Here is a 19,294-nt window from a genome sequence, read left to right as displayed (position 1 = left end):
AAAAAATATAAAAAGGGGGAAGGGTAGTGAGCAGAGAATGTGATTAAAGCTTTAGTTGAGGAACGAGCAACAAAGCAGTTTCACTGGGAGAAATGGCCTCCTCCTGAGCTAAACAATAACTAGTCTCTAATCCTCTAACCACTAACCCATCCTCCAGTCTGGATCATCTCTCAATTTTATGGGTGTTTCAATATCCTTCACGGGGAAAGCTGCCAGACCAACCCTGCCAAGTGTTTATTTTCTTTCTACGTAAATCTAAGTAAACATGTTCCGTCTCAATGACCCTGACAGTGAGCATACGCACACCATTATCGCTGGTTTGTTGTTACAGCTTTTGCCGTATGTGTTTGAACAACTGTGTCTGACAAACCCTTACTCTGGGTTTCTGCAGCGAACTCTCAGTATAACACACTGAGTAAGGAACAAGCAGAGGGTTGTGAGCTGGACTGGCTCAGAAGAAGCCAAAGAGGTTGCTAAGTGCAAGTGTTTCCTCTGAGGTGGCGGTCGGTAACCAGAGAACATAGATTTAAGATAATTGGCAAAAGAACCAGAGAGGAGACAAAGTGAGTTGTTTTTACACAGAGACTTGTTATGATCTCAAATGCGCTTTCGAAAGGAAATTGGATAGGTACTTGCAAATTTGCAAGGCTTATGGGGTAACAGCGGGGGAGTAGGACTAGTCGGTAGCTCTTTCAAAGAGAAGAGCTGGCACAGGCATGATGGGCCAAATGGCCTCCTTCTGTGCTGTAATATTATTATAATAATAATCCTTGCATTTGATAACCATCATAAAACACTGGTTAGGCCTCAGCTCGAGACTGTGTTCAGTTCTGGGCCCCACACTTTAGGAAGGATGTCAAGGCATTGGAGAGGGTGTAAAGGAGATTTACCAGAATGGTAACAGGAATGAGGGCCTTCAGTTATCAGGAGAGGTAGAGAAGTTGGGATTATTCTCCTTGGAGCAGAGAAGGTTAAGAGGAGACTTAATAGAAGTTTTCAAAATTATGAGGGGATTCGATAGAGTGAACAAGGAGAAATATTTCCACTTCCTTCTGTGCTGTATAATTCTATGATTCTATGATATAGCACTTTTCACATCTTTGAGATGTCTTAAAGCGCTTCACAGAATATACTGTAAAGTGAATTGTCTGTATATTTGGGGATGAAACTCCACAGCCAATTGCACACAACAGCGTCCAACAAACAGTCATGGATTGAGTGACCAAATTATTACTTTTTTTTAGGGAATATTAGCCATGGAAAAGCGATTCGCCAATCAACTAACAACCGGGGTCTTAGTCAATGCAAGGTAAACAGAGGCGTATGGAGTAAGGAAACTTGGCCAAAATTTTGTCCTGCCCGGAAAAAGAACCCAGGTCTCTCACTTGCGAGACGAGTGCTGTAACCACTGACCTACAGGACTCCACATATCATATTCTATGGTAAGTGGGAGGCTGGGGGTTTACGGGAAGCCTGGCTCAGTCAGTATCCCGTCTCACCCCTCCCATTAGATGACTGGTATAAAGTCCCACATGAAGGGACTGCGATTTACAGTCCAGTACTGGGGGGAGGTTGTGGAGTGGAGCGATTGCTCCATTGTTATGAGAAGAGAGTTTCTCTGCCTTCTCCCCACTGGTGTCCTGTCCAAATTGCGCTGCCATGTTTGCCCACGATAAACAGTCACTCCATTTCACAGTCACATCCTGTGAAGCGCTTTAAGACATCCTTCCGATGTGATAAGGTGCTGTACCAAGTGTAAAATCCTTTTGGATGGGACACAAAACAAGATCCTGCCTTCCTGTTCAGATACCGAGATGGTACTGTAAGTACGCTACTCCCTGGGTCCTGGCCAACAATCTGTAGGTCAATTCTCTGTCATCTCAAGGCTGTGCTGGGACATTCCTGCTGCAAAATGGTTGCCTTATTTGCCTACAAATAGTGTTGCCACCTAGGAGAGTTATCAATATAAAGTGTGATGAGATGTTGATGTGGTTAGAGCGCTCGCCTCACAAGCGAGAGACCTGGGTTCGATTTCTGCAGGACAAAACCTTGGGCAAGTTTCCTTACTCCACACGCCTGATAATAACCCCTCAAGAAAAAAAAACAATGGTAATTTGGTCATTCAATCCGCGACTGTTTGTGGGACGCTGCTGTGCGCAATTGGCTGCCGCGTTTCGCCCACAAATATATGTAGTCAATTCACTTTACAGCATATTCTGGGAAGCGCGTTGAGACGTCTAAAAGATGTGAAAAGCACTATATCAAATCCAAGTGTTATTATTTCGAAAAACAAGCTCTTTCCTACGTATTTCAGGCTGCAAACTCAACAAGGTCAACAAACCCTGATTACCCAAAACACGTTCAGGAGCATTGGTGCACATCGGCTTAGACAATAATTGATAAATGACCTGATAAATGACACCTAACACGGGTTCAGCAAGGGTAGATCTTGTTTGACCAATTTGATAGACTTTTTGTTTGAGGAGATGACAGCACAAATTGCTTTGGGAAGCCATATGTACCTCGACTTCCAAAAGGCACTGGACAAAATTACCACAGGAGAGATTACATAGAATATACGGCACACAAACAGGCCATTCGGCCCAACTGGTCTATGCCGGTGTTTATGCTCCACATGAGCCTTCTCCTGCCCTTCCTCAACTAAGCCTTCAAGCATAACCTTCTATTCCTTTCTCCCTCATGTACTTATTTAGCTTTCCCTCAAATGCATCGATGCTATTTGCCTCAACGACTCCTTGTGGTAGCACGTTCCACATTCCCACCACTCTCTGGGTAAAGAAGTTTCTTCTAACTTCTCTGTTTAATTTATTGGTGACTATTTTATATTGATGGGCCCTGGTTTCGGTTTCCCCCACAAGAGGAAACATCTTCTCTATGTCATAATTTTAAAGACCTCTATTAGGTCACCCCTCACCCTTCTCCTTCAAATTCCTTCAAGATTCCTAAAAATATCTGCTGTCTCTGGCTTTCAAGGTTAAGGCATGAACATGGATTCAGAATTGGCTGAAGGCAAGAAAGCAGAGGGTTGTTGATGAATATAGAAGGGTATAGGAGAGAATAATAATAATAATCCTTGCAGTTAATATAACGTCTTATCACGTCTTTGAGACGTTTCAAAGTGCTTCACACAATATAATGTATATGTAAGTGTATATGTAGATTGTATATTTTGTGGGTGAAATCAGTAGCCAATTGCGCACAGCTGTGTCCCACAAACACTCGCAAATTGAGTGACCAAATTATTATTTTTTTTAAAAAGGATTATCAACCCCAGAAAAGCGATCCGCCAATTGACTAACAACCGGGTTCCTAAACAGAGGAGTGTGGAGTAACTGTAAATAGTTGGGATTATAGTAAAAGAATCATTAGTATTGATCATGTAGTGAATAGATGAATTAAGTAGAATGAATTAAAGAAATAAAAACTGCCCTTTGAAACACACACACACAGTCCTAGTAAAGAGGCTCCGAGCTCGGAGGAGTACACTGGAATGTGATAAGGATAGCTAATCCAGAGGATAGATGGTAGGACATCTGTGCTTACAAAGGCATGTGACCTACGGGCAGGAGATAGGAACCTGGGATAATTGGACCAGGAGAATGGATGGGATACAAACTAGTCATTAAAACTGAGAAAAAAAAACTTAAAATGAGCAGGTCACATGGACAGAGTTAGAAAGAAGGACTGAAACTTCAGGGACATGGAGTCAGGGTTTGGTCGGGCTGGATAAGATGGAATAGGAGGAGTATTATTCTTTTGCAGAAGATACTGCTGGTACAAGAGAAACAACTTGAAGATAGGGAAAGAACGCCTGGGAAAAGTGCAGAGAGCGGGAAAGAAGTCATGAAAAAAAGAGTTAGAACATAGAACGCTGGCGAAGAAGGGTATAAAAATCGATAGCCAAAACTAGTTTTTTAGGAGAGCCTCTGAGGAGAGAAAAGGGATAAACCTCTACGGAGAGGGAGAAGAGTGTCTTTGAGGGAAAGAGGACAAGTCCAGCTCTTGCCGGAGTGGACCACCAAGAGACGTTTGCAGCAGAAGCAAACCAGAGACGGTGTTTAATTTTTCTGTCAGCCTTAGAACTTTGTCATGATTTCCTGCCTACTTGGTAGTAATCTCTCCTCCTGATTAAAACACACGGCCAACATACATACAAAACAGTTAGAGGTGATTCAGGCACATTTCATATGACACATCATTTTTTTAAATGTATATTTAGAATTTTAGTATTGAGTGCATCTTGTTAAAATAATTGCTATAGTAGTTACTTAAGCGCGACAAGTAATGATAATGCGTCAGGTGTAATGCGATGCTTAGGCTTGTGTTGCTTTTATAATTGCTAATAATATGTTTTAATAATATCCTCGGTGTGGTTTCTTACGAACGCTTGAACCCAATTTCACATCAGGAAACTTGCCTATACTTCACCCTGTCCAGGAATTGAATCTGCGTTTCGCCCAAAGTACACAGTCACTACACTTTACAGTATGTCCTGTGCAGCTCTTTTGAGACATCTCAACAGCGTGATAAGGTGCTGTATCAAATGCAAGGATTATTGTTATTATGATCGACAGCAGGAGGCAGATACCCCCTTGAGAGACCCCAGATATACCAGCAGCCGAGGTGTGTCGCTGCTGAGCTCAGCGCTATCCACAAAATCACCTTCCTTATCTTGCTCGCTCCGTGCACAAGTCGTCCGCACATTTTTTCCAATATTTCTTTAATGGGATCCAGATCTCAGTGGCGCTCACAGGCAAAGCTCATCTGCTTCCAATTAGCCGCCTGCTCACTTAAAGGGCCTCATTAAAGGGCTGAGCAATACCAACTCATTTTCTCTCTCTCTCTCTCCAACAAACACTGTTGGTTGGACTGCAGCGTTCTATGCTGAAACCTTCCAGGGTTCTTTCCTTAAAAAGGCATTATTCACTTCAAACACGTCCCCAGATTTACTTTCACACCGTCTTTTGCTCTGAGAATAGCAGACAGTCCACACTGCACTGATGGACAGGAATATATAATGACGTTTTTCAGGAATTGTCTGGTTTCAGCTCTGTTGACTGCACTCCGAAGGCATCTTACTGAAGGCTTTAACTCTGGAACGCTCTTCCTCTAGCCCTCCGCCTTGCCCCCCCACCTTCCCCATTTTCAGGTCACGCCTAAGGTTGGTGTTCTGCTCCTCCACCTTCAAGCGCTCTGGGACGCTACCCTGTGTAAAAGCAAGTTGTTGCTGTACTGTCAAAAGAGAGATGGAGAGGAGAGGAGAGCGAGATAGGGATAGAGGGAAAGGGGGGAAAAGGGAAAGAGAGGGGAGAAGGTTTGCTCCTCTAGAGCTGTGTGGCTCGTGGTGAAAGCCCCTTCTCTGTTTGATTGCGATGCTGGATCTTTAACATCATAAGAACATAAGAATTTGCTGACGGAAGACCAAGGTCCATCTCGTTCTCCTTCCACCATTCTGGCAGTCACATGACACGTCGCGTCCTAACCTATGCTGTGTCCCCGGATGTTATTTTCCAGCAGAATTTATCTAATTTTGTTCTTGAAACAAATGACACTTTCTGCTTTCACCGTCTCCCTCGGGAGTCTGTTTCATACGTTTACTACTCGCTGAAGAAGCGTTTCCGCAGATTTGTTCTGAAATAGCCCCCAGACCTCGCTTTAACGTCTCAGCCAAAGGACATCACCTCTGACACACAGTGCACCCCTGGCACAGTACTGGGATGTGTGCCTAGACTGAGATCAAAGTCTTGATGAAGGGATTTGTTCTGATCACAACCTTTTGCTGCCAAACCATGGTAGTTGGTTGAGCTTTACTGTAATCAGAACATCTCTCCACAAGTCCAGGTTGATAGAAGAAAACAGCATATAAGAGCATTTCAAAGTTGCGACAGACGCGAATGTTGTTGTTTGGGGAGGTACACGTGCAGCCACGAGATGGGATTCGTGCAGTGAGGGAGGAATACTAGTCAGGACACCAGAAGAAAAGGCTTTTGCTATCATAGCAAACGTTACGAATTTGTGCAGAGAAGATTAAGAATAGACTAAATAGAAGTTTTGAAAATTATGAGGGGATTCGATAGGGTGAACAAGGAGAAACTATTCCCACCGGCGGGTGGGTCGGTAACCCGAGGACACCGATTTGAAATAGTTGTTAAAAGAAACAGAGGGGAGGGGAGGAGAAATGTTTTCACACAGCGAGTTATATACAAATGTAATCTTGTTGTTGTTGGGATCTGGAATGCATTGCCTGAAAGTCGAAGTCGATTCGATAACAGCTTTTAAGAGAAAAGTAGATAACTATTTGGGGAGGACAGGGGAGTTTGGGGGCTTTTTTGGGAGCTTGCAGGGCTATGGGGAGAGCGCGGGGGAATGGGATTGATTTGGAAGCTCTTTTAAAGAGCTATTAAAGAGCCGGTACAGACACGATGGGCCAAATGGCCTCTTTCTCTGCTGTATAATTCGATGATTCTATGATATAGCGATAGCTCCATAAGGCAAGAGACCTGTGCCTGTGGGACTGTGTGTGTGTGTGTCTGTGTGTCATCTCCACATACATCTTCCACACCTCCAACTCCCACCGCACACCCTCTCCCACATATAACCCCCCAACACCCCCACCCCCTCCCACACACAGAGAAACACACAAATTAGAAGAGAACCTACCAGGCAAAAGTGAAAAAAATTTCCTTAAAAGACAAATCACTGAACGTTCTGTCCATGTGTTACAAACAGTCCAGCAGCCCCCAACCCCCACTCCCCAGCCCCCTCCCCTCAGACCCCACTCCCCAGCCCTCAACCCCCAGCCTCCACCCCCCACCCCCCACTCCCAGCCCTCAACCCCCAGCCCCTCCCCTCAGACCCCACTCCCAGCCCTCAACCCCAGCCTCCACCCCCCAGCCTCCACTCCCCAGCCCTCACCCCCTAGCCCCCTCCCCTCAGCCCCCCAGCACCAGCGGACGTGGCACATGTGAATGAGTGTGTGAATAGTGAGTGTGTGAGTGAGGGAGTGTGTGAGTGAGTCTGTGAGTGAGTGTGTGTGAGTTAGTGAGTGTGTGAATGTTTGAGTGTGAGCAAGTGTGTGTGAGTGTGTGAGCTAGTGAGTGAATGAGTGTGTGAGTGAGTGAGTTAGTGAGTGAGTGAGTGTGCCCAGTGTGCACGCACACACGCGCGCACGTACCTAGAAGGTGTTTCATGATGGCTTGGTTGTGTTCCCACAGGCTGTTGAACGTCCCCCACCTGGACTTGCCATCGGGGAGGGGGTTGGACTTCATCCAGCCGCCGCAGGCGTAATTGTAGAAATTGTCACAGGGACTGACAGAGCGATCCAGGGATTTGAGAACACGGCTGGCCACGGTCACACAGGCCTCCGTCAGGCAAACCTCAGGGGGATCTACAATACACACACACACACCAGCACCAGGTTAGTGTAACAACAACAGCACAGTGCCCCTCACCCAGGGCAGCGTCCCAGAGCGCTTGATAATGGCGGAGAATGGGATGGGGGGGGTGGGGGGAGGGTGTGCATGACTGTAGGCACAGTCGAAGAGGAAAGTCTCCAGGTGGGATCTGAAGATGGGGAAGGATGGGCGAGGCGGAGGGATAGAGGGAGAGGGTTCCAGAGTTTTGGGGCTTAGTGACTGAAAGTGCGGCCACTGATGGAGGAACGGAGGGTTCGAGGGACAAGCAGAAGCTGCAGCCAGTCGCGAAGAGGCAGTGGGTAGTGGGTTGGGGTGTAAGCAGGTCGGAGTGGTCGGGAGGTGTCAGGGTATAGAGGGAGTTGAAGACGCGTAAGCGTTAACTAGCACCAATCAGAGCTTGCGTTTCTCAATTTCTCCAAAAACCCTTCCCCTCCCTCCTTCACATTCCCACCTCCTGAATCCTGTTTACAAAATCTCCATTGAAACAACTCTTTTTGGCCGTGTCCCAGTGCCCCCTCCTCTCCGCTCCCCCAATGCCTCGCTTCCAACAGGGGAAAGACACAGGATACATTGGGGCGAGTGGAAGTACAACAGCAATTTATAATAATAATCGTTGCATTTGACATAGCGCCTTATCATGTCGTTGAGACGTCTCAAAGTGCTTCACAGAATATACTGTAAAGTGGAGTCCCACAAAGAGTTATGGATTGAGTGACCGAATTATTATTATTTTTTCTGGGGTGGGATTATTACCCTCAGAAAGCAATCCTTACTTGCACTTACCACAAGATCAGTTTGGATGAAGAAGGACCTGATCTTATCTTATCCCTCCTAGACACCCACCTTACTGTCCTCCCATCGCAGCATTGAGCTGTTTTATTTTAAAATGAGTCCCTGTGTCCCGGCCTCAACAACTCTTCTGTCATTACCCTCTGGGTAAAAGAAAGCCTTTCTGGTGTCTCCTGTAATTACTCCTTTGTTCCCTCTTGTTTTACTGTCTGAGTGCATCTGACAGTATTATTGTTACTTTTTTTAATCCCATTTAAATAGGATTAAAAAAAACCTTGTGGATGAACATCTCAAAACATCTGGCCTTGATAGAGCGATGACTGAGGAAGGGCGAGAGTTTGAGAGGGGAGCAGCAGAGAAGCTGAAGACTAGCCTGCGATGGTGGGACAAGGAGAGTGAGCGACTGACAGTGAAGCAGAGTCAAAAATTAGCATTTACAAAGCCCTTTCACGCCCACAATTCACAAACACTCAGGAACACTCCCAGCGTTAGCTGTGAGGTTGAGGAATAAGATTACCACACCCAATCACAATAACATAATCCTTGCATTTGATAGAGCACTTTATCAGGTCTTCGAGACGTCTCAAAGCGCTTCACAGAATATACTGTAAAATGAATTGACTGTATATTTTATGGGCGAAACGCAGCAGCCAATTGCGCACAGCAGCGTCCCACAAACAGCCGCAGATTGAGTGACCACATTATTATTTTTCATATATATATTTTTAACCACCTGCTCTGCCCCCTCCATCCCCGCAGAGCCTCAGATATTCCCAATATCTATCTCGTTCAGACACGCAATTTATTCAACCTGTGATGTGGACCTCAGTGTACGTCACTTTACAAATAATAATAAAAATGATGATAAACCTTGCATTTGATGTAGTATCTCATTATGTCAAAACAGTCTGTAAGACACTCACCCGGAATGTCCAGGAGCTCAAACATGGCCATGAAGGGCAGCAGCAGGAGCCTCGGTAACAAGCTCCAGTCCATACCAAGTGTCAGAGTGGCCGTCAAGTCAGAATCGAGAGGAAATGAATGGTGTGAACTGCAGGACAACACGGAACAGAGACCTCGCCGAGGGAAGCCACTGCCTGGCCTTTATATGGGAAATGGACCTAACTGTGGGTGGTTATTGGGAACGGCTGCTGTTGACTCAATGTTGCTGACCTGGTTATTTGGGCAGTGAAGGTCAGGACACCGGCTCCTCTTAGGCAACAGCCACCTCCCTGCCAGGTCTTTCCCAGTCCAGGATACAACTGGATTATCTTTGTTGATCAGCAGGTTTTTTTGGGGAGGGGGCAGGGTTTGGGGTGGGGGGGCTGGGTGGGTGTAGGGTCCAGGGTGGGAGGGGAGAGGAGAGGCCAGGGCAGGAGTGGGAGGGTCCAGGGTGCGACGGGTAGGGGGCAGGAGGGAGGTAAATCAGCAAGAAACTCTCTGAAGAATACCGAATAACCCATCACTCTGTAACCCAGAGAGCGAGAGGGACAGAAACCATCACAAAACGTGCGTTAGTCAGTCGGTTGGTGAGGATGGGGTGAGGGTGAGGGTGGTGGTGAGTGTGCACCCCGACCCGAGGCCAAGCTCAGGTTGAACCCTATCCCGGCTCTGACCGGTTACACAGGTAACCAGACGGTTTAGACCTTTCCTGGATGGATCAGGAAGCTGTAAAGAATGTGTGAAGAACCCGCCCTCCTGTCACGGGACCAGCCCAGGACCGTCGCCTCCTCTTCTTTAGGCCAACGTGAAACACAAAGAAAAAGAAACGCGAGTTTCCGTCAATCTCGGATACATTTCATTTCGCCCACAAAACACACAGTCACTAGACTTTACAGTGTCTCCCGTGAATGGCTTTGGGACGTCTCGAAGACGCGATGAGGCACTGGGTCAAATGCAAGGATTACTGTTGTTGTCGTCGTCGTTGTTGTTGTCTTGCGGACTCGAATTCTCATTATTGGTCACTGTTACCTCTGTATCTGAGAAGCAGCACAACTACACAGGAAAGCAGCGAGAGGAGCAAGACGAGCAGCATGAGGAGGAGCCGTTTCTCTATGTGGGTCCTGTCCTCCCAGCAGCTCCTCAGCCCTTTCGACCTCCTGAAGTTTATCTGCGAGGAACGAAAACAAAGGTTTGTCAAAGGAGAGGGGCCGGGAGGGCTCAGGCCCTCGTCTGTGTGTTTTTTTTTTAAGATAACTCTTTCCGCTGTCGGTAACCAGATTGGAGTTTACTCGTATCACAAAAGAGAAACAAAGGAGATGTCGGGAGAATCCAGCTCCAAATGCCGGACAACTCCACCAAAGCACCTTCACCGTTCGCTGTTTGTGTGAATATCGCTCTGCACAAATCAGCTGCCCCGTTTGCCCACAAAATAATAGTCCTGTTCTGGGATTAGGTAAACAGGAGAAGTCCCTCCAGGGAGAGAGAGCGCATTCCATTCCATTCCAGTTCAACCATCCATCTCTGGGATTTCCAGGTGTAGGTGGGATGCATAGAAATCTCAGCTTGGTTTGGAGACTCTTAAGCAACGGTGATGGGTTTCCGCACACGTTGGGCAAAAAAAACAAAAACAAAATCGGAACACAGAAAATCTTTAACCCCACATCCCCCCCTAATAATAATCCCTCCAAAAAAACAAAACAATAATAAATTGGTCATTTTCAATCCACGACTGTTTGTGGGGCATTGCTGTGCGCAATTGGCTGCCGCGTTCGCCCACAAATATACAGTCAATTCACTTTACAGTGTGTTCTGTGAAGCGCTTTGGGACGTCCTCCCGACGTGAAAAGCGCTATATCAAATGCGAGGATTATTATTATTATTATTATTATAATCCCCGGCGAAGGCAGAAGCCGTAAATGGAACCAGAAAGCCGCGAAAAACAGCAACACAGGAAAAAGAGAAAAAGGAAAGAAAAAGAAAGCGTGAGAGAAGTTCAGCGTACAAGAGTTCCCGAGTTTATGAATGGGTTGAGAGTGTCTATCTGCTCTGATCAAGGCCACTGGGTTAGAGTGACCTGTCACAACTGACATGGAACCACTTCAGGAAACTGTCCCTTCCTTTTGTTTGCTCGGTGTCGAGGCCGTACGGGGAGGTTTGGTGAGGGTGGGGGTGAGGGTTGATGTGCGGGTGAGTTTGGGGGTGGGGGTGAGGATAGATGTGGGGGTGGATGGGGTGGAGTTTTAAGGCAATGGTTGAGAACTCCTGGGCCCTCGATACCCTCATTTATAACCAGAGAAAGACATACACACGCTCAGAGAGAGAGACACATACACACGTGGAGAGAGAGACATATACACACGCGGAGAGAGAGAGACATACACACACACACACACACACGAGAGAGAGACACATGCACACAGAGACACATACACGTACAAGAGAGAGAGACATACACACACGCAGAGAGAGAGAGAGACCTACACACACAGACATACACACACGTAGAGAGAGACACACACACAGACCTACACACACGCAGAGAGGGGGAGAGACATACACACACGCAGACATACACACACGCAGAGAGACATACACACATGCAGAGAGAGAGAGAGAGAACAACACACAAGTAGAGACTCGTGTACATTTAAAGACCCAGAGAAAAATGCAAAGACACATAAAGACACACACACAAAGACATACGTTTAGAGAACATATGAAATGCTAAACGAATAAAGACCAAAGTCCATCCAGTTCACCTTCCCACGCATAAAGAAATACACAGTTGCTCACAGAGAAACACCGACCCACACAGACACCCACCCACACAGACACCCACCCACACAGACACCCACCCACACAGACACCCACCCACACAGACACCCACCCACACAGACACCCACACATACACCCACCCACACATACACCCACCCACACCCATCCACGCATATACCCACCCACACATACACCCACCCACACCCATCCACGCATATACCCACCCACACATACACCCACCACACAGACATATACCCACCCTCACACACATACACCCACCCTCTCACACATACACCCACCCTCACACACATACACCCACCCTCACACACATATACCCACCCTCACACACATACACCCACCCACACGCAGATACACACACATCCAGGACTATTTTGTTAGGGAGGAATGAATGTTGACCACAGCATCAATACAATCCCGAGCGCTCAGACAGGACCTCAGTTTAATGTCTCATCTGAAGGACATCAGCTCCGCCAACACAGAGCTTTACCCAGGACTTGGTCTCCAAACACAACCATGTTTAACATCAGTCGGTTACAGATTAACGACAGGGAGAAAAATCAGCAGCCTCAGAGCCAAGAGATCGTCGACTATACCAACTCCCTGCTTGTCGGCCTCTCCAACTCCCTCCTCCATAGGCTGCAGATCATCCAGAACTCTGCAGCTCGTGTCCTCTCCCGCACCAGGCTCCGTGACCCTATCACCCCCATCCTCGCCCGACTCCACTGCCTCTCCATCCCTCAGAGGATAGAATTCAAAATCCTCGTCCTCACCTTCAAGGCCCTCCATGGCCTGGTTCCCTCCTACCTCTAGGACCTGCTAATGCCTTATCAACCTGTCCGCTCCCTCCACTCAGCGGGTTCCTGCTCCATGGTACCCGCCCGGCCCATCCCACCATTGGAGTTCAGGCTAACCTCCCACATTCCCTCACGTCGCTCCCTCCCTCGGCTCCTTCAAGGCACGACTCAAGACCCTCCTCTTTGACCGTGGCTTCAGCCACCCCCCTACCCCCTCTGCCCTCCACCCTCCCCGATTCCCCCCCACATTCAGGTCCTAATCGCTTGGGACCTCCTCCTGATGTGAAAGGCGCTTTACAAATGTAATTGTGTATAGTATTGTGTCATTATCTTTTGTGGCCGACAGGTCCCAGTGACACAGGGACGGACTGCTTCACTTGCAAGGGTATGAACCAGATGTATGTTCAAAGCCAGAGAGAGTTTGTTCTGGCTCCATGTTGCTGGGATTAGAACCTTGTTTGTACCTTTGATAGTACAGCAGGGGGGGGAGGAGGCGGGGGTGGGGAGTGCTCGGGAAGGGACAAGAAAGAGCCACAGACCATATTGTTAACAGGAACGCCATCTTGATATCCCAATAAACACTGTGGATTGACTGAAATTAATTGCAATTTACACCAGATTTAGCGCCTGTTCCGTTTCGTCCTGTGTTTCTCACCCAGTAAAATGCATAAACCTTCCTTTGACTTATTCCAGTGACTTATTGATCCGACATGTTTCAAAGCATTTCACAATAATTACTGCCATGTGGCCGACTGTGTTTGTAGCCACATGTGGTAACCATTTTGCCACATTAAGCCCTCAGATGTACAAACAATTTATTTGGCTGACTGTTGGCCAAGACAACGGGAGAAAAATCACAGTAACACAAATCTTTAACATGCACCTGGATGGGCTTCAGTGGTAGTGCACGTACAGTACAAGCTCCCGAGGGAGACAGACAGACAGACAGAGAAAGCAGAAAGTGTTGATTCTTTCAAGAACAAATGAGATAGAGATTTCTTTTAAGACATAATATCATGGGCCACCGTGTAGAATTTGGGGTATGAAATGTGTCATTCATTGCCAGGATGGTGAAAGGCAAACTGGATGACAAACTTCTTTCGTCAGCAAATTCTTATGTTCTTAAGAGCAGAAAGGGGCTCAGTTTAACACACCATCTGAAGGACTGCACTGGAGCCTCAGCCTGGGACTGCAAGCTCAAGTTTGCCTGCAAACCACACAGTCACTACACTTTACAGTACATCCTGTGAGGCACTTTGAGACAAAGAACCATAGGACCATAGAATTCTCCAGCACAGATGGAGGCCGTGGGCCATCGAGTCTGTGCCAGCTCTTTGAAAAGAGCTTCCAAATCAATTCCACTTTCCCGCACTCTCCTGATAGCCCTGATCAACCCCACTCCCCCGCGCTCTCCCCATAGCCCTGCAAACTTGTCCTCCCCAAATAATTATCTACTTCACGCTTAAACATTAGTATCAAATGGATCCTGTAGCTCAGTGGTTAGAGCACTCGCCTTGCAAGTGAGACACTTGGGTTCAATTCCAGGCAGAGGGCGAAACCTTGGGCAAGTTTCCTTACTCCACACAGAGCCTAATAATAATCCCTCTAAAACAACGCAATAATAAATTGTTCATTTTCATTTCACGACTGTTTCGCCCACAAATATATACAGTCAATTCACTTTACAGCATATCCTGTGAAGCGCTTTGAGTCGTCGAGAAGACGTGAAAAGCGCTATATCAAATGCAAGGATTATTATTATTATTATTATAATAAATTGGCTTCCCCCGGCCTTTCAGGCAATGAATTCCAGATCCCAACAACTCGCTGTGTGAAAACATTTCTCCTCACCTCCCCTCTGTTTCTTTTAACAACTATTTTAAATCGGTGCCCTCGGGTTACCGACCCACCCGCCAGTGGGAATAGTTTCTCCTTGTTCACTCTATAAAATCCCCTCATAATTTTGAAAACTTCTATTAAGTCTCCTCTTAACCTTCTCTGCTCCAAGGAGAATAATCCCAACTTCTCTACCTCTCCTGATAACTGAAGGCCCTCATTCCTGGTACCATCCTGGTAAACCTCCTGATGAGAGGCGTTACAACAAACGTGAGGGTTATTATTACTATTATAACAGTCCCTGTCCGTGTGGCTTGACAACTTTCTGACCAGGAAACAGGGACATGACCTCCTGAGCCAGGCTGACACAAGTTCGAAAAACAATAGTTCATTCATTATTTTCCAATAGGAAATGGGACAAAAGAACATTGCAAATCGTGGACTAAGTCTCCTTGGGGGGTTAATCCTACCAACACAGATTAGCTCAAAGAGATTGCTGCCGACATGATTAGTATTGAGATATCTTTATGGGGCAGGAAATTGCTCTGAATCCAGGAGCTGAAAGGAATCTTCAAATAACAACCAGCGCGACCTGAACGATGGTCCAGAGCAACATGTTAATGGGACCAAAAACGCTATGTTTCATAACCATTTCAAAGTGACATCTAGCACTTCAAACCCCCCAAATACCACCTAGTCGCAGGTTGTGGGACCATCTGCATGTTCAAATGGACATTAAAAGATCCCACGGCGTTATTGAAAAAGAGAACTGAGTTTCTCTCTCCTGGTGTCCTGGCCGACAATCTCTCAGATAAAATTGGTTGTTCACTTTATGGCTGTTTGTTGCCGCATTTGCTTGTCACACCATACAGTACTGTACATCCTGAAGGGTTTTAAAACATCTTCCGAGCGTGAAAGGCGCTGTGTCAAATGTATGGATTATTATTTACTATCTCGTCTCCAAATTTAAGAGAGCAGATTTGGATAAAAATCTTAAATTCACTCTTAATTTGGACATGACCTGGTACCTGTGTTTGTCCCGGAGAGTTCCGGCATCGGTTGGCGGGTCCCAAAGCTTGGAGCAACAACCGGCTAAACCTGATGTTAATAGAGTCTGGCAAACCTCCAACTCGTCCTGTTAACCTGTCAGAGCTGCGGGTGAATTAACACATCGCACTGGTTGGGAAACGTGGCAATTTTACACCAACAGGAAACCATTACTCCAGGTAGCAAAACTGGTCAAACTTTCCAAAGCGATCCCAGTGAGTTTCCTCTGTACAGGTCCCTGCCGCTGCTCACGGTTTGACAGCCACTCCACACACATCTGGGATATGGCTGGTGAACCGCATTCAGTTGGGGAGGGGAAGAACTCAGAATAGACCCAAGAAACGTGGCTCACAGTAACGTTGGGGCTGACTAGAATCTATTAGATTTGCTGGGAAGTGTGAAGGAAGGGTCTTATCTAATTACAGAGGTAAACAGAGGTGTGTGGAGTAAGGAAACTTGCCTAAGGTTTCGCCCCGCTCGGGAATCAAACCCAGATTCTCTTGCCTGTGAGGCGGCTGCTCCAACCACTGAGTTACAGGCCTCCAAACGGGGGTGAGGAGGGAGAGCTCGACATAGATCTTGGAGAGGAAACCAGGAGACATGACTCTCAACAACATTGGGGCTGACTAGAATATATATAATAAGCCTTGCATTTGATTTAACACTTTTCACGTCTTCAAGGCGTCTCAAAGCGCTTCACAGGATAGACTGTAAAGTGAATTGACTGTATATTTGTGGGCGAAACGCGGCAGCTAATTGCGCACAGCAGCGTCCCACAAACAGTCGTGGATTGAAGTGACCAATTTTTTTTTTCTTGAGGGATTATTATTAGGTGTGTGTGTGGAGTAAGGAAACTTGCCCAAGGTTTCTCCCTGCCGGGAATCGAACCCAGGTTTCTCGCTTGCGAGGTGAGTGTTCGAACCACTGAGTAGCTACAGAATCTATTAGGTTTGCTGGAAAGTGTGAAGGAAGGGTCCATGGGCAAGGAAACTGCAGTCAAGAGAGGGCGGGGGCTTTTATAAGTCACTATACACACACACACACTCATACACTCACCACACACACACAATGCACAGTGATTAATCATTCAGGAGGAAGCTCAGGGAAACAATTAGTTAGAAAGGGGAAGGAGCTAAAATGCGGCTTTTTTAAAATAGGATTTCCTCAGTAGGGAAGCCCGACAGAATTCCCAGATGCTGGGATAGTTTTGAAGCGGCATTCCCGCGGGGATGGAGTTTGGGGGACCGGAAGGGATTTCCCCTGTTGGTCGGGTAGGCTCCTTAATAAGAAAAAAGAGAGTATCTGGTATTTTAGCTGCCAGGAGAAACGTCAGGACTGAAAGAAAATGGGGACAGGTGTTGTGTGACGTACCTGTGAGCTGTCCGGATAAACCTCGCCATCACCAACCGAGTCAATCAGATCATCTTCTTCGATGGTGGCTCTCTTGTAAGTAGACATCTGAAAAGCCAAGTGAATGACAGACTCTCTGAGTGTTTCCATGGTTCGGTCGCCCCCCCCAACCCGGCTCTGCACTCTCCCCCAACCTACACACATACACCCTTCCTCTTCCTCTTCCCGCTGTGCCGGAGACAATGTGAAAATCCAGCAAGGAGTCGCTAGGGAAAACCAAAGCTCCGCCACTCCTGCCGTACTCCAGAGCAAGCCATCCCGTGGGCAGCCCAACTCAGCCCAGCACAACCCAGCCCGACACTGCACAGCTCAGGCCAGCACAGCTCAGCTCAGCCCGACACTGCACAGCTCAGCCCAGCACAGCTCAGCTCAGCCCGACACTGCACAGCTCAGCCCAGCACAGCTCAGCCCGACACTGAACAGCTCAGCCCAGCACAGCTCAGCCCAGCACAGCTCAGCCCAACACTGCACAGCTCAGCCCAGCACAGCTCAGCCCACCACAGCTCAGCCCAGCCCAGCACAGCTCAGCCCGACACTGCACAGCTCAGCCCAGGCAGCTCAGCCCAGCACAGCACAGCTCAGCTCAGCCCAGCCCAACTCAGCCCGACACTGCACAGCTCAGCCCAGGCAGCTCAGCCCAGCACAGCACAGCTCAGCTCAGCCCAGCCCAACTCAACCCGACACTGCACAGCACAGCTCAGCCCAGCCCAGCACAGCTCAGCCCAGCCCAGCACAGCTCAGCTCAGCCCAGCACAGCTCAGCCCGACACTGGACAGCTCAGCCCAGGACAGCTCAGCCCAGCACAGCCCAGCCCAACTCAACCCGACACTGCACAGCACAGCTCAGCCCAGCACAGCTCAGCTCAGCCCAGCCCAGCACAGCTCAGCTCAGCCCAGCACAGCTCAGCCCGACACTGCACAGCTCAGCCCAGGACAGCTCAGCCCAGCACAGCCCAGCCCAACTCAACCCGACACTGCACAGCACAGCTCAGCCCAGCACAGTACAGCTCAGCTCAGCACAGCTCAGCCCAGCACAGCTCAGCTCAGCCCGACACTGCACAGCTCAGCTCAGGACAGCTCAGCCCAGCACAGCCCAGCTCAACTCAACCCGACACTGCACAGCACAGCTCAGCCCGACACTGCACAGCCCAGCACAGTACAGCTCAGCCCAGCAGAGCTCAGCCCAGCACAGCATAGCCCAGCACAGCACCCTCACTCCTGTCCTGTCTGTTCTGTTGTGCTCGGTCGCTCAATACATGGCTGGCATTAGCCCTGCGATGGGAAGGGAGGGGGAGTAACTCAGGCTCTCGCAGACACAAAGAGAAAAAAAGGTCTTCAAGGGAGTGATCTCAGAGCCGGCTCAGCGTTCTCAGAGCGAGCTCTCAGATGCAATACAGCCACGGACGGACACCTCCGTAAGTGGGCGGCTGCTTACTTTGAGATGGTTTAAGGGGTAATCCTAACCAACAAGGTTCCTTGCTCACAAACACACACCTACTTCCTGGTTCTGTTCTTTCACTCTCACGGCTCAGGAATTCACCAGCATATTAATACCCGGCTCCAGATGCCGGGCATCAAGACCTGCGCTCAACATGCTCCCAGAGAGAGTGTTGGCTGTGTTGTGTTATTTTGAGCTCGAGACAAATTTCTCCCCTCAGGGATTTGTGGGAGGGACCGCTATTAAAGTTTCTTTGCTCATTTCTCCAATTTGTTCTCTCTCTCCCCCCTCCTCTTTTCTTTCCCCCTTACCTTCCTCTTCTGTCTCGCTCCCCCCCCCCACACCCCTCTTCCCTCTCCACCCACAACTCTTCTCTCGCCCCCCAATCCTCTTCTCTCTCTCCCCCACCCTCCTCTTTCCTCTCCCCCCACTCCTCTTCTCTCTCTCCCCACCTTCCTCTTCTATCTCCCCCACCCCCATACCACCGCTCCCTCTGTGAAAGGTTCTGCTGGTTAGATCACAGGTTTCTTAGTAATTGCTCAGGTGCTGTGTAAATACTTAACCCCTTCTCCAGAGCTTTGCTGCTTCAAACCCTGGAACCACAGTCACACAAAAGCCCGGCTGTAATAACAACCCTCACACTTGATACGGCGCCTTTCACGTCCAGAGGTCGGCTCAAAGGGCGTCACAGGATTTACTGTAAAATTTCACTGTAAAGTGTAGTGACTTATGTATTTTGTAGGCGAGAGCAAAAGCCAAAGTTCCCTCAAACAGCCCATTTGTGACTGTATTACCATATTAAACATT

The 19,294-nt window shown here is 48.0% G+C and overlaps 1 protein-coding gene across 3 annotated transcripts in view; it reads right to left on the bottom strand.

Annotated features, from left to right (window-relative positions):
* The window catches only part of ece1 (endothelin converting enzyme 1), a 54,099-nt gene that overhangs the window by 21,367 nt on the left and 13,438 nt on the right, over positions 1 to 19,294 (bottom strand). The window contains exons 2-4 of one of the 3 annotated variants that reach the window (XM_007897825.2): positions 17,012 to 17,098; positions 10,197 to 10,335; positions 7,196 to 7,408 (exon numbers count right to left, since the gene is read on the bottom strand). In XM_007897825.2, the coding sequence (XP_007896016.1) occupies positions 7,196 to 7,408; positions 10,197 to 10,335; positions 17,012 to 17,098 (439 nt within the window). Of the gene's footprint in view, positions 1 to 7,195; positions 7,409 to 9,148; positions 9,321 to 10,196; positions 10,336 to 17,011; positions 17,371 to 19,294 lie in introns of those variants that run through there. The other 2 variants (XM_007897824.2, XM_007897826.2) reach the window with 2 other exon arrangements.

This window comes from Callorhinchus milii, unplaced genomic scaffold, assembly GCF_018977255.1.
Source record: "Callorhinchus milii isolate IMCB2004 unplaced genomic scaffold, IMCB_Cmil_1.0 Scaffold24, whole genome shotgun sequence".
Classification (NCBI taxonomy): domain Eukaryota; kingdom Metazoa; phylum Chordata; class Chondrichthyes; order Chimaeriformes; family Callorhinchidae; genus Callorhinchus; species Callorhinchus milii.
The sequence above is the reverse complement of the archived record's forward strand: the minus strand, read 5'-3'. Positions and strand labels throughout refer to the sequence as shown.